The sequence below is a fragment of the Caloenas nicobarica genome, chromosome 1 (assembly GCF_036013445.1).
Source record: "Caloenas nicobarica isolate bCalNic1 chromosome 1, bCalNic1.hap1, whole genome shotgun sequence".
NCBI classification, from domain to species: Eukaryota; Metazoa; Chordata; class Aves; order Columbiformes; family Columbidae; genus Caloenas; species Caloenas nicobarica.
In genome coordinates, this window is record NC_088245.1 from 189,905,273 (window position 1) to 189,919,717 (window position 14,445).

Genomic DNA, 14,445 nt, shown 5'->3' on the forward strand with positions numbered 1-14,445 from the left:
GTTTCATGAGCTATTTTTTGAAAGTTACTTCATGGAAAACATTGTATTTAAAATCTGGTAAAACATCAGTCTTCTCACAGCAATTGTGTGAAGTGTCAAGAAATTGTGACAAGTGCAAACAACCAGAAACTCCTTTTTGATACTTATTGTAGAATAAAAGTAATAACTTCATAAATGCATTGATTGGAAGAATTCTTTTAAAATTATAAGATGAAGCTCATCATTCTTTCGTAGGCAAGTTTTCAACTACTGCGCTGGAGCAGCCACTTGCAAGAGTCTTATCCAAGATGCAATTCTGCATTCTCCTCTTTAAACCAGAGCTGGTTGTGTATTTCCCACAGACACAGCTAAGGTCACCCTCTGAGCACATGCCCGCACGGGTATTTCAGCAGAAGGCTCTACCGAAGTCCAACAGGTCAGGTTACCGACATATGTGCTGTTTAGTAAAGATTTTATCTGACTAACTCATGGACTCATGAATATGGAATTTTAGCAGAATCGGTAAGGAGTTTGTTCTGACAATCTTTTGCCACAGAGTGTTTCACAATAAATGATTGTGATTGCTATGTTTTCTAAGGAAATGGCATCTACATTTTTCTATACAAATGTTAAATTACATAAACTGTTTAGGACTGGGGGCTTGCTTCCCTCCTCCCCCCACCCCCCCCGGCTCCCCGCACCCCTTAACATTTTCTGAAACAACTAAAGTTCCTCTTGGTAATTGGATGCATTGAAGCTGAAATTGATAATTAACTGTCCTTCAGCTTAAAAGATCATTATAAAGTCAAGCATCTAACCCAGATAATTACTATACCTGACTTTGATCTTTGAATTTTTCACCTTCTTAGACTCTGTGGTATAAAATACCTTATCTGTGCCTTCAGATGACAGCTTTTAAAAAAAACTAGTTCCCCTTTTTTCCCCTGAAAATATCATCTACATCTTTCTGAAAATTCATTCTAAAGATGTTAACTAATTGGATTTGACCTACAGTCAACATCTCACTTTCATTTTTTCTACAAGGTAAAGCCTAGTCTTCTACTAGCAAGTATAGAAGAAGAACAGATTAGGAAATGTTTCTTAAGTAGTTCGGTGGATTTAATTATGTAAAACTTCAAACCTATTTTCATAAAGAGTTGTTGAGAATGCTTCACTCCTGAAAATTAGTATACAGGGAATCGGTCCTACAACAACTATCAAGTCTGTTCACGGTAGGGAACAGAATCCAGTAGTGACTACTTCAGCAGAAAGGTTTAGTAATTGGAGAAGTTTTAAAAGGCAGAAAGTCCTCCAGGCATGTAATCACTCATGTGATCTATCCTCATTGATGTATGTGCTTGAAATTCAAAGTAGCTGCTAGTAAGGATACATTTGCAACACATGAAGTTCTGGTTACACTACGGTACTAGTACATAATTAGCATATCCATGGTAACTTTAATCCAACAAGTAGAGATAGCAGTCATAGTGATGACATCACTCTTCGTCAACGTGAGTCTTCAATATGAGTAGTAAGAAATCTGCTCAATATATTCCAAAGGTACCACAGAGGATTTATGTATTTAATCTTCCCGAGTTCTGCTACTGGTGCCTGTGAGATTACATTTGCCTGGACATGACTATCTGCAGCACAGTCTCCCATTAATCTGACTTCAGCAAAACAGCACTTATCCATATAGAGGCAGAGACAGAGAGCAAATCTTACAATTTGGTTTTGTTTCCATTGACTGCTGTCAGCTAACTGATATCCTTTCTTTTCATAAAATTAAAGATATCCAAGGCATACGCTTCCAAAGTTACACAGCTAAGATGGCAAACCTGAGATTCCAAAACATACGATTTTCTTGCATTCAGATATGTTCATGGTGACAAAAAGGCATCAGAACTAAAATAAACCTATCTGCAAAAGAATTGGAGCAGTTTGTATCAGCCAGTAAGGAGATGCTAATGGCAAGACTGCCCAAGCCTCATATAATCAAAGGAAACAAAGGAAAAGCTTTTGTTTTTTTTCTGACTCTTAGCACAGAAATTACTAATACTTGATAGAAATTACACAGGTATTCGAAGAAGCAAAATGGCATCAAGCTAAACAGTGTCCTGACATGAAATTCCTTCTCAGACTGAATTTGTCCCTATCTGAGAATTAAGTGACAAAATAGCCCTGGAATATACATAAAAATTTGAGACATTTGTTATGGGAACACATATTTTTTTCCCCCGTCCATTGTCTCTCTGTTATAAAAGCAAAAGAAAGTCAGGTGAGAAAGAGAGGCTTTTATCTGTCTCCCCTTTGCTCTGCTTACAGACAAATGGAAGAAAATTAAAACACAATAAAAAATCTGCTGCTGTAAAATTAACAAAATAATTACTTTGTAACAGATAAAACACTTTTCTACCAGACATCCAGTTGAAGAAATACTTTCACTTAGATGTCTATAACTGACAGATCTACTACTGCCTCCAGTCACTACTCGAACCAGATAGTGATAGAAACTGATAGTGATGGATTCTTCCATGTCTATCTAAAAAGGCAATGTCCCTGTGCTGAAAATAATAATCAGAATTCAGAAACTGCTTTAAATGAAATGGATTTGGTATTGTACAAAACTGCTCTAGTATATGGATAAAAGTTGCTCTTGTCTTTAGCTGTGGTCACATTTCTGGCTTGGATGAAGCGACCTTGTAAATTAGTAGTTCACTTTAAGTGTCCTCTTATAGAAATTAATATTATTATTGTTTCCCCTTCACTCCGCAGAGCACTGATAGTCAGTCCCCTGCAAATGAAATGTAAACTCTTCCTGACATTTTATCATTTTCTATTTTTATTCAGTCACATTGCTTCCTCAAAGGTTTGCTTGCAATAGAAAGACCTTTCTCAAAGAGACTCATTTAATTCCACGGCATGTGAGACTTTGCTTTTTTGAAAAGGCAAGCAGCTGATCTTGCACGCTGTAGCACAAAAGGAGTAAGTTAAAATGCCAAAAAAAAAATTCTGGGGAAAGGAAAGTCAAAATATAGTGATATATGTCCTGTCACTTAAAGGCCATAACCATCTTGTTCTAGTTTATGATGACAGGATGTTATAAGTGATAAAGGCAATTATGAATTTAAAAATTACTCCCATGCTATTATCCGTTACCACGCACATCCTGTTTAAACATTTTTTTTGGCTAGTGCTCAATGAATTGCTTAGCATGTGGTGCTCTTCTTGTACCAATTTTCAACCTGTAAGTGAAGTAATCGATATATTGGGTAATACCTTCTGAAGTTGACAGAAGGAATGCTAAAGATGAATGCATGTGACAGAGGACCTCTCAGGAAGGTGTTTTTTACAGGATACTTACTGCTATTTGGATTGTCCCCTATAATATGATGTCGGCCACTCCAGTACCAAAGCAGCAATGTAGCATCACGAGACCCAGACACGATGTAGCAATCACCACCAATATAAGACTCTGATCTGGCAAGGCAAGTCACAACATCCCAGTGGCCAAACACAATCTGAGTTAATTTTCCTGGTGGGAGTGCAAAGAGATACAAATTCAGGTTTTTTAAGTACTTGCAGCATTTAGAAATTCTTAACTATATCATTAGCAACGATTCAGTAATTTTTGCCTCATGTCCTTTAATTAGACTTCACTACATGCTACAAGAAGATTAAAAAATCATGAATAAAAAACTTTTTTCTCTCTTTTTATGTTCCTATTGAGGGCTGTGCTCTGTGTCAATCTACAGCCTAACCCCTATCTCTGAAAATCAAGTCAGTGTTGCAGTCACTGAATATTAAGTGGAGTTCCTGCTCCATCAGTATTTAAGCAGTGGTCTTGGAATACTATTTGTGAATTTCATGAATGATATGCGTAAGACAGCACATGAACTTTTCCATAATGATATTACATTATTATACTAAAAATGTATATTTATTCTACGTTAATGTCAAACTAAGGTTTACTGTGACCATCACCTCCTTTCTATTACTGCAATCAGTTTTTAGCAATATAATGAACAATAATAGGTTAAAAAATCAGACAAAGAAACAAAATCCTTGTTTCCAGTAGAAGGCTATGCAACCTGCTTCCGTATTACATGAAATAAATAGAGACAGAAACAATACAGCCATGAAAATATTGTAACAAAATTCTGGTTGATCCGTTTGATGTAGTCGATTCCCTGAATGTAACTATGGTATGCCTTTCCATTTCCTTTTATATCCCTTATCTTCCCAAAAAAGCATCTTAAAGCTATTAAATTCAAACAATAATGAAGGATTTTACAAACTGCCCTTTATCACTTATTGAGGGGTATGCACAGGCGTTAGATATGGTAGTATTAAGACAACCATCCACTGTGTGACCTAAGAAGAAACAAGTAGTTGTATTTAGGGTTACCTGTTTCTGTAGAATAAACTCGAAAGCTCTTGTCCCAGAAACCACAGATAAGAATGTAGCGATTATCTGCTGTGACCACGAAGCAGTGTGCATTGATCTGGATGCTCTGATCCACAAGGTCTGTGATCTGCCGTTTGTTCACACCAGAGTTATTGGCTGTAACGAAATGCAAAACACATTTTACAAGTAAGCCATTCCAACACCTTCCTGTCATCCACTTACAGGAGAAAATGAATACATTTAACTTTCAATGAACTGTGAATTTGTTGTTGAGTAAGTGTTCTGAATATGAACAGTTAGAGCTGTCTATATGGGTGTCAGCAATACGAAATTATTGTGAGATTTCTGATTTCCCTTTGAATAAGACAAAAGATTTTACGGGAGATGACTATTTCTTACAAACTGCCTGATGCACTGCATAATATGTGGTGATACTTTAAGTGCGCTGCTGAAGTACTCTCCAAAACCAAACTGAGCTACAAAGGCAGCGCTAACAATACTGCAGAAAGTCAATTCTTGCTGTTTGGTACCTCTTCTCCAGAAAATATCCCAGCCTGTATTGTTTGACTTTGACATTCTCCATACCTGCAGATGCTTAACTGGGTCAAAGATGTAAGGATTCAACGAACAAAGCTATTCAAAGCTAACGTGCATTTTAAACACCGTGTGATCACCTACTCCTCAAGCAGGGAGGCAGGCCACGGGCAGTAATGTTAAAAGAGGCAATGCCACCTGGAATTTCCTGCAGGCAGAGGGAAAAGGAATTGTTCATGCAGAATCCCACCACCCCGACTGTCAAACAGAGCTGGTAGGAAGGACTGGGAGTAACCAGCTAATGTGCTTTTTACTTCCTGTGACACGACAGGATTCGGCAATACAATAAAGGTGTGTTCCCTCTCACCTAATATTAAATTTCTAAAAATTCAGTGTATTATCTAAGTTAATTATCTGCACTCCCTCTATACTCACTGGAGAGACAGAGACGTTGCTTCACATGGCAAGTCAGCTCAAGCTGTAATGGCTGCCCATGTTCTAGACAACTCCAGAGGGTAGTTTCTCTTTCTACAGTAGCTACGGAGGAAATCTTGCCAACTAACTTCAGCTAATTGAAGTTAGGTGAGTTAAACTCACTCTGAGAGACATGTTTCTCCTAACACAGGAACATGACTTAATGCAGATAATATTCTGAAATTTCTTCCATCCCTGTTTTTGCTTCTTCTACTTAGGTTGCTCATAAATGCATGAAATAAGAGACTCAACCAAAAAACCACCCTATTTTAAATTTGCTTGTAAAAATTAATACCATACTTCTATACATTCCAAGAACACGTATTTAAATTATCAGACTCTCTATGTCCATCCACTGAAAGATAATGAGTAACAAATTACTTGCATTTCCAGAACAGGTGGGCACAATAGTTGTGCCCTAGCTTTTGAGAGGAAAATCTGAAGAGAAAACCATTGTCATTATATGAGCAAATGAAGCATACAAAATGAGGAAGCTAACTCTCCTGAGGTAATTGTATATAAATCTTTCGACCGTGATTATTGACACAGACGAAAAAGGAACTTTTCATCTGGAGATGTTTAAAAATGCAGGTTTTTTTCTTACCAATGCTGCAAAATTGTCTCTAAGAACCTTCCCTATCCCCAATTTCTGTCTCAAAAATATGCCTACTGCAAAATATAAACAAGCAACAACAAAACAAATAGTTGCAATTAAAGAGAAATAATGAATGTTAGGAATACGAGTCCTGCAGTCTCTCTAACAGTTTTAGCAGATGCTATTTCTCAAAATACTTCACTTTCTCAAATATTTTTGGATTTAAAAAATAGAATCATGAATCAATTTAAAATCCAGTCTTTTCTTTATTAATTTAGTAATGCTGACTAAACAATCCAAACCATAAATTGAATGAAAAGAAATGGATCTGCGTCAGCACTGATATACACAATGCTGGCTGTGAGAAATGAAAATATGTGAACTCTGCCAGACCCTCACATTTTATTTTACTAATGTGACCTGATAAGAGAACAGAATTACAGATATGGGCTGACAACGTAACTTACTTAATTGGCTGTTTTTTAAATACCGATTGCTGCTGATGTTAATAACAAATAGCACTTCTGTAATTCCTTCAGCATTGATACCTAATGTTTTTAGTTCTCCAGGACTGATAAGAATAAATATTTTCCTATCTTCCATGTTAAGTGAAGCATAATATACAAATATAGCTTAATTGATAATCCTTGAAAATCCCATTTTCAAATATATCACTACATTTTCATCTTGACGTACCAATCAATGGATCCATTTCGATTGGAAGGTGATGGGCTTGATCCAAAGAATATCCTGGGGCTCCTCGAAGGCCTACATGTGAAAAGAAGAATAAAGCACAGAGGAACCTTGTTGTTTAAAATTTTTATATGATTTTTCTAGTTTTAAAAAGGCATTATTGGTTTATTATATATAAAAAAGTAACTTCTTACTATGACTTGTTCTATGAATCTTTTACAATTCCTCCTCTGTGCTACTGAAATATGCATTTGTTAATTCTCCAGCTATGTAATAGTGACTATAAATGCATGAGTGCTAATTTCATCACAATTTCGGCAGCCATAAACATTCATTAAATAACTCCTTTAAAACAGTGTAACAGAGATTTTTCTTTTTTTTTTTACATTTGAGGACTGAGATCTTATAATAGAACAGGAAATAAAAATAATTGGATTAAATATTATTACGAGTTTCTTACATATGTAAACTTGTAAGTGACAGAAACTTGGACCTTTTCATGGATTTATCTAGAATTTTTAGCTGGGAAATTGTGGGCTACAATAAACGTGCCACAATTCTTCTTATTAGTTCTATCCCGAGCAGTCCTTAAGCTGTTCAAATGTCCATCAGGGGCTGCATATTTAGTGTTATCATAGAATGTCCTGAGTTGGAAGGGACCCACAAGGATCATTGAGTCCAACTCCTGTACCTGCATAGGACAACCCCAAAATTCACACCATGTGTCTGAGAGTGTTATCTGCTTTCATGTATGGATAGCTCTTCTGAGCACCTTCCTTAGCACATAAATCACAATGGTCACAACTGAAAACACAATTTTTGTCAGGAACTGCCATGTTGCAAAATATCCTTCATAAGAGGAGATACAGAGTCCTGGAGAATAAATTCCATTTACTACTAATGCAACAGACAACTGGAGGAGGTAAAAGAAAACAGGGTCTACGGCTGGCCCTGCCATCTTCTGAAAAACACTGCTCTGAGAACTTCTCCATCCCTCCTTTCTCTCTCTTCTTTCAAAATCAAACCAGTTTGGGACAGATCTTTACTGGTATTAACTTAGATTCATTTGCTTCTCTTGTGAGATGGCTATGAAAATGCATTCTGCTGTGTATAAACCCTAGAAGCTCTACACATATCCCACAACAGTAAAAGTCTGTAGATGAACCTATTTATACTAGAGTTGTGATTTACTGAAATAATATTATGACAATAGTAGGAAATTGATACCCTGTCCTGGATCAGCCTCTTGCAAAATGAAAGACATTACCAGGCAGGATGTAAAAGTTCAGAAATCATTAGAACGAGTTTTAATTCTCCAGTTTTGTTTTCCTGTCTCTTCTTGTTATAATATATTCAGAAAGTATTCCTCTCTTTGAAATTTACACCAGAGCTTTTTAAATGGTGTGAAATTTAGTTCATGGTTGATTCATGACATGAATTCTACATGTTTGCGACATGACTTACGTTTCACAAGAGTATATATGAAAAACTGAAACCTAACAGTCACATGCATCAACTGGCTTCTACTAAAACAGATGACTTGAAAGATCAGTTGTTAAGGAAACCCTTGAAATCCAGGCTGCTGCAACATTAGTAACCTTGACTCCTTCACACTAACGTATGGGTAAAGATCTTGGCTTCCCCTCACTTGACAGTCTGGATGAGAAAGGGGTACTCGAGTACTAAATAAGCCTTCTCAAATGGAGGAGACGTGAATGATGTTGGTGCAGAGTACTTGGGCAGCATCCCTGAAAAATCCAGGGGAGCTAATTAGGAATTAGTCAACCAGTGTTAGTCAAAAGAGTATTAAATTACCAGAGGACAGTTTCTGTACCTCTGAATAATTTCTGATGTTGGGCTCTTCCTTTGAGGACATTGTCACAAAATTTTTTTAAATGTTTTGTTTAAGTTTTTTTCCCCTCTAAATTTTTCCCTTTCATTTTAAAGAAATAGGTAAAACATTTTTACATCTAATGAAGTTGCAACTGATGGAGCACCATAAAGGCATGGATTTCTGAAGGGCAATAAGTTATCCTGTTCTGTTCCTGTCGTATTCTCTAAACCACCATGCAAATTTGTTTGTAAACAGAGAACAGGCACATTCCGAATACATGCAAAATTTAATATTCATACTAACATTATTGAAGTGTTCAGAACAAAAGTAATATTAAATCTTATACTACTATTCAAGAAGTCAGAGTGATATTAACTTTACTTGCTCTGATAATTCCTCTAATGCATGCCTATGATGGAATTTCCATTAATTACTCTGATTTTTGCTCGTAAGACCAGCCTTTGGCCAGTCTTGTGCATAAGAGGTGGGATCTATTTCACCTGACTTGAATTACTCACTGAGGAGACATTTACATTTAAGCCAATGAAATCCCTAGGTAATCTAGAATCCCTTTATATCTCCTGGACATAGACATCTAACCTAAATATTACAAATCCCCCTCTCCAGGAGGACCTACTCTGCCCAGGGGTTTCTCCTATGCGTAAAGAGTGGAGGAGGTTTTTTTTGCCTAGTCCCTATGAAGTTCCTGAGCCAGTTACTGAGTCACACTCTTTGAGTCTGAGTCACACCACATACCTTCTTGTTTTTCCCAGGTGGTAATAAACCTCCAAAAGTTTCCAGATTCTGCAGCATAAGGGCTACCGCAGCAGGAAGCTACCTTAGAAAATGAAACCTATTCATTCCCTCACGTACCTCATGGCCCCACCACCTATTTAACAATAGGTGGGACGACCTCAGCATCTACATGACCAGGTGAGGAGATGGGAGAGTCCTAGTGGCAATATGGAGAGGTGAGCAGAGGGGCTGGAAGGGAAATTTTGGATGACCTTGTCAGATGGACTTTTGGGAGAGAATGAGGAAACTTCTCTTCAGAATAGTTCAGTGACCAGATGCTGAGGGTCCCACATTATCTAACGGTGACGCAGGCGCAGGCTTATGACAAGCTCTGGACAGACCTGAAATCTCTCTGAAGCAGCTGACAGTGATGTACACTCTCTAGCATGCCTGTATGTTTTCCTGAAACCTGGGACATATTAATACCAACTGTGTCAAGAACAGCAGCACTCTCCTGAAAAGCTTTATATCAAAGGCTGATCCTGCTGTAACCACAAATCGATTGGCTGCCATGGTGATGTGCTGCTATTAGGAAGAGTGTTTCTAAGGATGACACCAGAGAAAACACAAGCTTTGATTATTTGACATAAACCAGAAAAAACAGCAAATTTTTGTACACAGGCAGGTGAGTGAGTTTAACCTAGATCTAGCTAAATTGCACTTGAATTTAAAGCTGCACTGTTAAGGTCTTCAAATTTGAATGAAACGTCCCTGTGAGAACCTACCTACTGTGTTGTGCCACCGATTGACTGCAAACAGCCTGCTGCAGGTGACGGTGACCACGGCAGGAATGGTCAGGTGGGGCAGCGTGTTGGCTGCCACGTGTGTGACAGGGGAATTTGATGGGAACTTCAGCACCATGATGACATCCTGCTGCATCTGATCTTTAAACATGAGGGGGCTCTGTGGAAGGAAACACTGTTGAGTAGAAAGGAGAAGAGAGCAGAAGAAAACAGAAGGGATAACACAATTAGTGAGGAGGTCTGAGGGAAAACAAGGTTAAAAAAGAGCAGGCAAGCATGTGCACATACAGGGAAAACAACACTACCTGTGCATCTACACTAGTGATGGAGGAGAGCAAGACCAGAAGCTATTATTGGATCATTACAGGAGGACAAGTAGAGAATAGGTACGGTAAGGGTTATCGTTACAGGGCGCAAAATGACCATTAGCATAAATTAATATACAGTTAAATATAAAACCATACAGCAGTTAATATTCATACAATAGAGACAGGAAGCAAATAAAAGAGTTAATCAATTAATACATCATAAATATAAATGTTATAAACGAAAAAGGTTGAAAAAAAATTTAAGAGGGACTGAAAAACTCTCAGATATTTAATCTTTCTTAATGATTTCTTTATATGATATGCAGCACTTCCAAAAATAGACAATTTAATTCTATTTAAAGCATATACTTATTAGGGAGTCTGTAAGTAATTATAAACCTGTGTGGTGATGCTAGAAGTGACACAGTTTTTTTGTACATGGACAATAATACTGTTATTAAATATTGTTTTTAAGGCGCTTTTTTTTCAACCACTGTTATAACATATAGAAATTCAAATGACCCTTTGCACTTATCAATTTAAATGATTATTAAAAATACATCTTAAGAATGTAAAATAAATATTACGTACTCTTAACATCTACACATTACTTAAAATAACACAGCTAACACTTCCAGATCAACTCCTAATTTTGCAGTGTACAACTAGATAGAGTGATTTCCTTGTGGATTGATAAAATGATTGAAATGACTGCACGTATTCCTCTCGATTTACAAAACCTAAGAGAAAATATCTAGCTCTAAGCATTTCATCAAAGGCACTTAGGGGCACAGAGATCTGTCTCATTCAGTCTGGCTATTTCATGTAATTCTTTGCAAGAAGCACAAAGAATAATGCATTAGGAATTAACTTTGGAGTTAAAATTGAAATTCAAAATATACATTGTAATTGTCCCAGGGGAACAGGCTGGAGGATTCTAGCACGATCTGAACTCCAATGCTTCATTTTTGTCAAGCAGGCATTGTTCATAAATCAGCCCTAACAATGCATCCTTTAAAAGAAAACAAAACATGCTCACTCTAAGAAAGGACTGCAGCCGTTCCCACTTCTTGCAGAAATAAGAATGTAAGTATGTATTTAACAAGCATATATTTATGAAGATAGGGGGTTTTAATACAATATCAGACAACAAAAGCCAGGACTATAGGAAGCTAAAGCTATTCAAACCTCCATCTTGCTCTGCTAGAGCACCACGAGCCGCTGCTGCCAGGAGAAAGTACGGCTGCATGGGCAGTGGAGGACATTAAAAATGTTGCTTAATGGGTACTTTATGACCTACTAAAGATCCTCAGGTTTAAAGGGAATGCCTTCCCGGCTAGCAGTTATGTCTCACCAGGTGCATGGCAGAGCTCCGAGGTGGATGGGGCTCAATGAGCAACTGCGATGGCGTCTGTCCAAAGTTCTGTATCTGCGCCTCCATGGCCTGCGGGCAAGGGAGAGGGACTGTCAGGAGCAATATGCGTCAAGGAGAGAGGTCAACACACTGTGTGACAACGCAGGCATATCCCAAGTCAGCCATGAAAAAAGTCCAGAAAATTCACCCAGTGCTCTCCTCCCAGGCTGCAGACTCATCCAAGTGTTAGTATTTTGTAGACAAGCTTTGCTTCTCGTTTCAAGCATGCTTCAGTTAACCAACTAACCATTCTCATCCCCAATAACTGGCGTTATATGTGAAAATGTTAACCTGTGAGGACATGCAGCTCAGGTCTGGAGAGAGCTTTTTTTTCACTAAAAAGAACATATATACCTTAATAAAGTCCTTTGTAAGGAGGAAAGTATGAGGATCTCTAATAAAATAAGCCTCTGGAATCTTAAATGGGGGGAAAGAAAAGCAAACTGAGAAACAAAATTCATGTATAAAATATAATAAATACAAAATAATTACTATTTCAACAACAGCTTTAGTAGGTCAAAACAAAAAAATGCCAGAAACAAACCTTGCCAGGAACATTCAGACTAATGTAAAAATCTTTCCAAGTTGCATACATTCACTGCGTATTTATTTCGCCATTAATTTGATTGCATTTTTTTCATGGGCTTTCAGGCTTCACAGGTTTGAAAAGAAAACTCAGCAATTTCAATGCATTCTTCAAGACTTAAATCTACTTTCAGAATAAATCTGGAGTAACTTGATAGGGAGTAGAATACAGCCCACATACTCAGATGCTTCCACTACTAAAACAGTTCATTCAAATAAAAATATATTTAAGATATATTCTTAAAAAATTTGGCAAAAGATTGCTGCCTGTAAAAGCAATATTGTTAAACAACAGTTCTTATTTTTCAGATAGACAGGTACTGTTTTATTTGACCTTGTGAGATGGAGAATAAAGCATTCACAGAAGACAAAACTGGCAGATTTTGAAATGCACTGTGCATTATGTACCTATATATATACTGTTGCCTGCACTACTGACCCTTAATATTTTTCTTGTGAGCTTTATGAATTTTTCATTTGCTACCATACAAGAAACACGAAAAAACACCAGAAACATGACTATCTTGGTAAATTATGTTATTTCTTTCACACATGAAATGGTAAGAAGCACAATAAATACTTCATGACACAGAAGAATACAGAAGAATCCTTTTAATCTACATATTTTGTAATTCCTACAAGTCAATCTGTGCTTTCCTCCGCTTCACAGCATAGATGCAAGAACAGATAAAGGAGAGAGATTTCCTAACAGGTCACTATTGTCTACCACTCTTGATGCTCTAGATTGACAGGTATATAATGGAATACCACAAACAAACATTTGGTGAAAAAGAAACTTAATGCAAAGTCCAGTCAAGCGGCTGAAGGACTTTCAATGGATTGTAGCCTGAGTGAATTTGATGCTGTAATTTTCCTGGTAGAGGTGATTTCTTGCTTGTTGACTAATTCAGAGTGGACTTAGGTCTCCAAGGCACAGATTGTTTTTTGGGAACTGGTGAGCAACTTGAGTTTTATTAACATTATTTAATGATGAATTAATTTAAAATCATAGAGTAATTTTATACAAAACCAATGCACCTGTGTAGGCATATGCATGTACGTCTCCACATGTCTATACAACAGCTCTGTATATGTACCATACAAATAGTATCTTTTTACATGCTGTGTAGATACCTTCACTCATGCCGACACCTTTTATATAGGAATATAAAAGTCACTTCAAGTCAAATCAAAGGTAGTATTTTCTATTTCATTCAGTCCTCTAGAACTGATTTGCCTGGTGGGGAGAAGGGAATTATACTTGTCTGTGAGTTTCATTTTGAAAATAACAAAGACTAACACCAACAATATCAGGGACTGCATGATCTGTCAATAGTATTTTGAGAAAAGTAATTTTCTTTTTTTCAAATAATTATCAAGGTTAATTTAATTTTAATTTTTGAAAGAACTCTGTGTTGAAATAAGAATGTGAATCGTATTCGGCAGAAATAATGAACAAAAACCAGATCTTCCTCTCCCACTCTTTATAGTGATCCCTTAAATGATACTTCTGTTCTCTTGCAGGCATACTAAAATGAATTATTAATTTTTTTTTCAGTGCAGCCCAATTCTAATTTACACATTTACTTTCACGTTGTCTAGTCTTGGCAAATTCAGATTGTTTGGCTATAAATTCTACACACACAAACTTTGCTGGCTTTGCCTCCCAGTTCAGGTAGATTTATGACAGTAACAGGAAAAGAGAAAGAGAAGCAGAATACAATAATAAACCAGCATAAATTTTTTAGATTAGGAGGAACAGATACTTAAAACATAACTGTCAAAAGCAACTGTCATTTTACAGCTGAAGATGTCCTGGTAAATACTCATTTAAATACTTTATGTGCCCATAATTTTAAAACATTTAAGTTAATGCCAATTCCTTCTGTAACCAGAACAAATGCAGAATCAAGACCTTGATATTCAGGGAATATTAAATATTTTTACTGGCTTGCACTTACAAAGACAACTGCGTCTCCCTCACCATGTGATTAGTAATGTTATCCCTTTCTTTCAAAAATATCATTTGTAAAACTGACAGCTCTTGCAAGTGCTGAAGAAACTGGACAATATTTTTTTAAAA

General features: G+C 36.8%; 1 protein-coding gene across 7 annotated transcripts in view; it reads right to left on the bottom strand.

The window, feature by feature from the left end:
* The window catches only part of NBEA (neurobeachin), a 490,542-nt gene that overhangs the window by 15,302 nt on the left and 460,795 nt on the right, over window positions 1-14,445 (bottom strand). For 3 of the 7 annotated variants that reach the window (XM_065627071.1, XM_065627072.1, XM_065627069.1), the window contains 6 exons: window positions 12,132-12,194; window positions 11,718-11,807; window positions 10,038-10,230; window positions 6,687-6,758; window positions 4,388-4,543; window positions 3,344-3,514 (listed from right to left, as the gene is read on the bottom strand). In XM_065627071.1, coding sequence (XP_065483143.1) covers window positions 3,344-3,514; window positions 4,388-4,543; window positions 6,687-6,758; window positions 10,038-10,230; window positions 11,718-11,807; window positions 12,132-12,194 — 745 coding nt within the window. The remainder of the gene's footprint in view (window positions 1-3,343; window positions 3,515-4,387; window positions 4,544-6,686; window positions 6,759-10,037; window positions 10,231-11,717; window positions 11,808-12,131; window positions 12,195-14,445) is intronic. The other 4 variants (XM_065627075.1, XM_065627074.1, XM_065627070.1 and 1 more) reach the window with 3 other exon arrangements.